The 8,531-nt window shown below is 40.2% G+C and overlaps 1 protein-coding gene across 1 annotated transcript in view; it reads left to right on the forward strand.

Annotated features, from left to right (window-relative positions):
- The first annotated feature begins 3,874 nt into the window (after window positions 1-3,874).
- The window catches only part of LOC103474257 (fidgetin-like), a 52,906-nt gene continuing 48,249 nt past the window's right edge, over window positions 3,875-8,531 (forward strand). Inside the window, exon 1 of the mRNA XM_017303742.1 lies at window positions 3,875-3,905. Coding sequence (XP_017159231.1) covers window positions 3,881-3,905 — 25 coding nt within the window. The 5' untranslated portion in view covers window positions 3,875-3,880. The remainder of the gene's footprint in view (window positions 3,906-8,531) is intronic.

The following is an 8,531-nucleotide window of genomic DNA, read 5'->3' on the forward strand; positions in this document are numbered from 1 at the left end:
GTATCGGCAGCAAGAGCCAATGATCACCGATCACCGATCATACACTTTTTTACGGAAATCGGCCTGATTATGATCGGTGACCGATCGATCGGCACACCTCTAATACATATGTATATTTGAGAAAATTGTGTATGTTTTGCTTTGTTGCATCAATCATATACAATTTTGTCAATAAGAACTTTTCTTCTTCCTTTCCTCCACAGAACCCACACACACTCGCAGGCTGTCAACCTAATGGGGGTGTTACTTGTACCAATGAACTGACAGCTCTTCCATCTTTGATATCTTGTTCAAACCTGGTCTCCCTGCTGATGCTTTGATAAGCCACTAACTGGGACATTTCCATTCTAATTAGAGCCTCATTTGCTAATTCCATCTAGCCTCGCTGTAATTATCACTGGGAAATATATGATTTAGGCTGCCGCCGAATGGTTTTCTCACCTTATTCCGAGGTAAGTGCCCATGCTTGTCTTATGTAACTTTTTTTTTTTAATGCAAAGATTACAACACCCACATGCTATTTGAATTTAGATGAAGACTTGTGGAGGTTGATGAAAAGGGCGACCCTTTGAAAACATTTATCATTACTTATGCGCCGATGATATTCAGTTATTTGCCATATGCTTTGCCAAAGTGCAGAGACTTTGTCAGTGAAAATCCTTGTTTGTTCTTGGGTAAGAAAAAGTCTTGGACCTCTGGCCTCTCATGCTAAATATTCTATAGGGAACCCTTGGGTATATCTTGATTAAGGTTTTGATTTAGATCAATTGATAGATCATGGTGTTACCATTGTGAGATGGTGTTACCATCGTGAGTTGGTTATGAGCTTTAGCGTACATTTTAAGCTCTTTATTCGACACAGACTGGTTATTGATGTTAAAAGCATGCTATTTCAAAAGCAATAGGTTGTCCGTCATAACATCCCAAGGAAAGGGCCAGGTTTTTGTCTGTTTGCTTGGTGCATAGTGGCAGTTGCTGCATACTACTGATCAGCTGGCTGAAAAAAAGTTACTCTCCAAGACTTATCCAATTCAGGTCTGGATAAGTATTGTAAGAGTGCGTCATCCGTCCACCCATCCATTAATAAAAAGAACGACAAATTTAGCAGTTTGTCAGTGTTTCTGTTGGATTTTTATAGAGCAGTTCAAGGACAAGCAGTTATGTGTTACAGATCTGTACGTCTCTCTGAGATTCTGTGAGCAGGTCTGGTTTATTGTTCCATGGAGAAGCCTGAACACAAAACGTGACAGAGCTTCTGCAACCTTATGAAATCCAAAACTCTCTTGAATAAGATTGGGATTTGAGAATTTGCCGTTTTGCTGAAATCCTGAATTATATTTTTCAAGCAGCTGTATGATGTTTTCTTTTCTAGTTTCTTTTGCCACCTACTACAATCTAAAAGCCTTAGAAAATATTGTAATTGTTAGAGAATCCTTTTTCTCCTTTCCTTTTATTTAATGGTAATTGGGTATTTTACCAGATAACAATCGACTAGATTATTCAGTGTTTTCCCCTTTTATATCACATTTGATACAAGAGACTTTTGAAAGTCAAAAACACATAAATACATAAACATGCATTTCAATGCTTAAACACCACTTATTACATTTATTTTTTAGCATTTTTCATTTAGTAGATAATGAGCTAACAACATCTGTACTTGATACAGTGGGTTTTTGAGGAAACAACCACAATTCTCTCATGACTCAGGTGTTTTGGTTTTCATCTGTGTTTGTATTTTGATTATTTCCTTGTCTCGCCTTTCCAGTTATTTCCTTTATATTTAGTTTCTTTCTTTGTTCTTAGTATTCTTCATGGTTTTTTGAGTGTTCAACCTTTTCCACTTGGTTACAATATACTTTCTCCTCAGCTTTCTTCATGTTAGCTTTCTTCCTTCAGTCTGTCTCTCTACTATTGTTCCATGCCCTAGTCTCCTTGTGTGAACTTTAGTAAGACAGCTTACTGTTTGTTTTTGTTTTTGTCATTTGTCATTGTTAGCATGCAGTGGTCACAGAAATACCTCCTGACAAAAGTTTTATGTTTGGTGTCAAAATTGTAAAAACGATCAAGAATATTTTTGTTTCTTAATACAGTCGGCCATCATAAGAGGTTTGTTTTGCAAGCATATAAAAAAAACATAGAGATGACACTTTCAAACAGAACTTGGCACTTCAATTTTTAAAACCGTTTGAACTTTTTGGCACAACACAACAATGGTGGAAGCTTCATGATTTTTAAATAATTTTTTATTTTTACTTTTTTTGGCCGGGGGTGAATGAAATCCTTCAAAACAGCCAATCAGCTCTGACCCAAAACCTTCAAGTGTCTTCTAGAAAGCTGTAGAAGAATGGAAAATTCAGTTTTCTACATTAGTGTACGAACTGGCTAACATGATACAATGAACAAACTTCTCCAAAAAAGGAAAAAAAAAATAAAAAATCTGCACAAGAGATTATAGATTTGGGAACATTTTAGGAATGCATATAATAAGGAATGTATATAAACTGAGGAAGAACGATTGCTGAAATGTGAATGAAAAGGCGTATCAGCTAAGTCTAAGTTTAATGATGTCCAGACATCTGCAACCACGTTAAGCTACTTATTCCCTTTTTTTTTTTTTTTTACAGTTTCAGTTCTTGTTCAATTGCATAGGATGTGTCACGTTAAAGGATTCACAATCTATTTTTTTCTCATCTTAAAATTGAATTTCAGTAATGCTATGTATGCTTTTTCGATCCATTTTGCCTAATAAGATCCCTGTTACTCTGTTATGGCTTTTGGTTTCGGTTTGACAGCTAAAGATTATTAGTTGCTTCCCTCTCTCTTTATATCTCTCTCACTCTCTCTCCTCTTACWGGCGTAAGCGCATGCGCACTGGGCAGCGCACTGGTCAGTGTGAGAAGCAGCTGTTCGGGGCTGGTGAAATTCCAACATGGCAGTGGCTGTGGTCAGTGTTTCCTGCGTTAACTTGGGATGGTTTCAGCTCGAGCGCAGCCCGGCTTAACCTCGACACCCGACAGAAACCCCTCCTCGGGATCGATGAGACCTCAACTCACCCCTGCGTGAGGGGTCAACCTGTCGCTGAATAAGAAAAAAATATTTATAAAAAAGGAGGAAAACACACAGGTAAGGGAGGACGGTCCGGCTGGGCATCCGCTGCGGCTGCAATTAGAACAGCCAAGCGAGCGCGCGCGTCTATAGAAAAGCTGGAAGCGGCGTGCGCACGCGGCTTAATTCGGAATAATGCACACGCGATTAGCTATTTAAGAAGTTTCCACTAGCCTCAGGTGCGCTAAATGTTTATATTTGTTTTTTTTCTTCTATTTTTTATTTTTTTTTATTTTCAKTTTTTACTGGTTCACCTGCGCCGCGGCTAAATTAGAGGACAGACACGTCTAGACTCACTGGCCGTATTATCTGTGCGTGTGTGTCGGCTGCGCAGCTCTGTTCCACTGGGGTAAAAGACGTAGAAAATAAACCCAAGTTGTGGTTTGGCTACACAGTGGATAGAGCAGCGTCCAGGAGGACTGCAGCTGCTGCGGCGCAGTCACAACAAGTTGCCCCGTTCTCCTCGCATCCAGCCTGGACATTTTGAGGGGCGTCATGGGGAGATTTAACTCCAACCTGCGCCGCACCAGTTGATTTATTTTTTCCTCCTCCGCTTTGCTTCGCCGCTACCTGTCACCCCGGGTTCCGCTTTCTAATAATTTGCATGTAGGTTCGAGTTGTAAAGGCCCACCTCGCACATCACATACTGCTGCAGCTAAAAACAGTAATAAAATGCAGGGGGTTTTTTTGGGAAAAAAAAAAAATTCTGTAATATACTTTGTTGCTTTGTCTTGAAATTTATTCAAGTTGTCTCCTTTTTTTACAGCACGACATGATCAGCAGCAGCAGCGTCTATGGTAAGTGATCATTTACCTTTTCACTTGTGTATAAAAAAAATATAATTAAAAACAAAAGTGCGACTTTGCTGGAAAAAAATAGTTCATTTTCACTCATACTAGATGACTTAAAAATGCATTGTGGTCAAATATGTGTTGTTCATACCAACTTGGAATTAATAATCAGTGACTACACTACGTGTGGTACAGTTTGCTGTAATCCAATTAGATTTTTATAAAGCAACAAAATCTCTCTCAGGAAATTGGAAATTTTTTTAAAGAAATCGTCAGACCTGGATCTAAAGAGGGATATTTTTCTTCTTTTGTGTTATTAAGTCATCCACATTTCCACTAGCAGGTGGGAAAGAGGCCTTGGCTGCTGCAAAGAATTTAAATATAATTTGTTTTATTTCACTAAACCTTTGCTCACTTATCACTTCAAACATCCTCACGCGAACGAACAAAGACTMAGTAGTAACATTTACGAACAAAATTGCCGCTGCAGAAATCTTTAWAATTCTAAACGGCAGGTATTTTGTGTGTGCGTTTAAAAAGAGACGCTGCTTGGTGCACACTCCATCCGTCCACAGCGCCCCGCTGATATGCGAGACGGCTGTACTTTTTTGGTTTGCAGCGGCTATTAGCCGAGACTTGACCTCTCACCTTTGATCTCACTTTCTCCTCCCGCACAAACATATTTATTCGCTTCTTGACACGAGCTCTCACCTGCTGCTGCGCTCCAGTTTGCATGTTGCAGCCAACACAGCAGCACTTTTTCCCCGCATTGTACGGTCACCCTCCTGCTTTTTATCAAACGCTGAAAAGGTGCCGCATAAAATTATTTTTATTTTTATTTGTATTTTTTCCTCCTTTTGAACGTAAACTGTAGCATGATCTTCCGGGTTTGAGAGAGCAACAGGTTAATGGTTAAGGATTAAAACTGCAGCTGCAGCTCTGACTTGTGGACATTTACTGGGAAGAATTTGGCGGAGTGACGCAGAATTTTAAAAGAGTGAATATTTATTTTATTTTTTTAAAGTCCTTTTAATGAGAAGGTGACTGCACCTTCTGTGCACTACAGGTCAGCTGGCTAAAATCACATTAAGCTTACTTAGAAGGGAGAAAAGCTTGGCTCTGATATGTCAGAGAAAGATGAGTGTAAGCTAAAAGCATGGAAGTGGGAGTATCATGCTGTGGGGCTAAAAGTGACGGTGTATCTTTATTTTTGTTTCGTATTAGAACTAGATTTAGAACGATATGTACTTAAAGTTTTATGATATTTTGTGGTATTGCGATAATAAGTGACCGTAGGAACTATTTTATTTCTTTTTTAGGTAACTATATGAGTCTAACTGCATGAAGCAGCATTTATAGTCCTATTAAAACAAATGCTGCTCTTCAACAACACACTCTTTTGTAATGCGCCTCTTTAGGACACCAGTCACATAAAAWAGACTGATTCGTATCCCTAAACTGCATGCAGTAACTGAATTTAATCATATTCTCAAATTTATTRATACTTTCATTGAACAAATGGCGGAAATATTAAAGCTCACAATTACGACTTTGCAGACATTTGTTGTTTTTTAAAAAAAAAAATCATTAATTGGAGTTTATCAGGACAACGATAAATTGAAATTCATTTATGATGRTAAATGATAAATGATACAATAAATGTCCACCACCTAATTTGAGGATGTCAATTTATTAAATATCTTTGACTAGTTGCTGTSTTGAAAGGGAAAGCGGTCAGACGGTGTCCCAGATTTATTTATTTTTTTCTAAATTACTGGCCGACACTGTTTTTATTTGACATTACGAGACTCACCTAGTGTGATAGAAGTGGTAGAGCGAGTTTGTTGTTTTTTTTTACATGAATAATCCGGTTTGAGTTTGTTCTTTTAACTCTGACCTTCCGTAGCTTCAGATCTTACATCTGCTGTGTGCGAGTGCAGCAGTGACAGTAGCAATAATCCCCCTCATTATACACATAACGTATTGCTTCACATCTCTGGCGGACCTCCAGTACAGTTAATAGGGACAGAGGGGATAATAGGGAGTGAGGAAAAAGTGCTGCCTTTATTTATCTAAATGTGGACCCTCAAACGAACACAGAGAGAGAGAAAGGGAGAGAGAGGGTGCCTCGGCGTCTCCCAGAGGGGCCGTATAAATAAATTATCCTGACACTTTCTATCACTCCGTAATGTTTACCGTTAAAAAGCCGTTTCACCGTCCCGGAGCCATCGGCTCGCGATGTGTCGCCGGCCCCCCGCGGGACTTGATTCGGTCGTGGGGAAATATTGTGTTTTATTTTATTTTTTTCCACACACACACGCACGCACACCCCCACGCACACACACATACACGCAGATGGAAGGAAAGCCTCGGCCGTGTCCGTATCAGCATCCTGACAAAGGGGCCCCTTCAAACGAGATCCAGGCAGGGTTGTCATCTTTTAGCAAATATGTTAAGTGTTATCTTTTGTGCTCTCGGCTTGCCGAGCCGAGCGCGGACCCCCATGGGAGCCCGGAGCATGCAAATAGAACAAATCCCTCTCGGAGCTGTCTGTCTGTTTCACTCTCCTCCATCTCCCTCCTCGCTGCCCCCATCTTTTCTTTTTTTTTTTCCTTTTCCTCCTCTGTCCATGTTTGCTCGACAGTGCGTCAGCCTGTCTTGTCTCCTCGCTGTTTCTCTCTTTGTCCACTTATTTCCCCCTCTCTCCATCCCAGAAGACAGAGCCTGGGCTTTGTGTCAGCTAACTGTAGCGAGGCTTGCCGTTAGCCCCCCCCCCACCTCCTCTCGCCTCCCTCTCCTCACCGATCTAAGTTCTCCTTCCCAGAGATGGCAAGCAGCTGTCGGTAACACCGCTGCCTTCGCTTCTCACTTCGTAGCTGAGCGAACGCCAATTCCTAAAAATCCTTGACACCATGGTCCTCTCTGCTTCCCTCTCACTGTATTTTATGTAGTTTCCTGTTTGTCATGACAGTCTCTCTTTTTCTTTTTTTTGTTTTCTCCCTTATTTTTAAACCATTTCCACACACTCCTCTGATTTCAATTCATTACTCTTTCMCCTCTCTCTCTCTCTCTCTCTCTCTCTCTCTCTCTCTCTCTCTCTCTCTCTCTCTCTCTCTCTCTCTCTCTCTCTCTCTCTCTCTCTCTCTCTCTCTCTCTCTCTCTCTCTTTTAGTGCTGACAGGTCAAAATCTGATGGCTGTACTTAAGCTCAGGGTATCTGCACCAGTCTGAGTCCGGGATAAAATAATGCTGTCGGCTTACCTCAGAGCTACGTGTGACCTCTGGCGATTGGTGCCACSACAACGCTTTAAAACTTGAGAAATCGGGTCGTTTTTTTTTTTTTTCTTTTTTCTTTTTTTGCAGAATTCCGTCTAAGTTGTACAAAAAACATTAAGGTCAGTTTCCGTAATTCCCATTGAGCGATCTAAGATCACCAGATTCCCCACATTGTCCCTCCATCTCACCCAAATTTATTCCCGTGTTAATTTCCAGCATTATCTGCCTCCCTTTGAACTCCCGATTCCTTCCGGAAGGTTTTGAAGTTCCCCCTGTTTTATGCAACGTGTAAATTTCGTAGGGTTTTAATCAAATCAAAGCGCCGGATAATATTTTATATATTTCTTTTTCTCCCTCCTACCTTCTTTTGCGAAAAGCTGCCCTTTTTTTTTTTCCTGAATTTTAAACAGACCCCGGCTCACCTCCCTTTTACTCTTCAGCAGCAATCTTCACCACCCATGGCCTGGATTCTCTGGTAGATATTAAAACATTCGGCTGGTGAAAGTGTTAAATATGCTAAGGACTTAATAAAAAAGGCAAAAAGAAAAACGGAATATTTCACGCCATTAGTCCTCAATAGACATGGCAGCAAAGCGCTTTATCCTTTACATTGTGACTTCAAATGAGAAGGTGCCGTTTCTAATTAGGTTATTGTCATGCAAGTCTTAAGTTAAATTGTGCATTGATATGCGTAGAAGCTCGCCAGTGATTTGGCCCGGCGACGGAAGAGGCCGTCGAGAGTCTCTCTTCCTTTTTTTTTTTTTTTCTTTTTAAAGGAAGACCCACAGGAAAAGACAGAAAGCGAGAAAAGAGATGAGTGTAATCTCTGCTGCTCTTCTTAGCGGCTCTGGAAGATCTGATGAACACCAAGCTTCGGAGAGATGGTGCCCCCCCAACTCGCATCCTGATTAGCGGATGACACAATAAAGCTGGTCACTCTTTTTTTTTCAGCTTTGGTACTGCTAAAGTATTTCTTTTTTTGTTGATGAACGTTGTTTTTTTTACTGTGAATTTAMTGGATTGAGCCTGAATTGCTGCTTCCGGTCGGCCAGTTGTTGTGGCGTTCTCCAAAAAAAAATTTTGTTTTGAAATCAGTTTGTTATCCGGCAGTAGACTTCTTGATTCTATGTTTTCTGCACATTAGAATCAATTTCTCTTTCCGACATTATGAGCAAACTGTTTTTCACCCTCCACTTCTGAGCCACATTTAGAGTGCAAAGTCAACTTTTTTTTCTATGTATTTGCAACTAGATTTTTCTCAGGTCAAAGGTCATTTGAAGCATTGTCAGTTTTATTGAATTTTCTGACCGCAACATCAAACAATCTTTAAATTTGACTTGTTTAACTACTTTAAAAC

The sequence above is a fragment of the Poecilia reticulata genome, linkage group LG2 (assembly GCF_000633615.1).
Source record: "Poecilia reticulata strain Guanapo linkage group LG2, Guppy_female_1.0+MT, whole genome shotgun sequence".
NCBI lineage: Eukaryota > Metazoa > Chordata > Actinopteri > Cyprinodontiformes > Poeciliidae > Poecilia > Poecilia reticulata.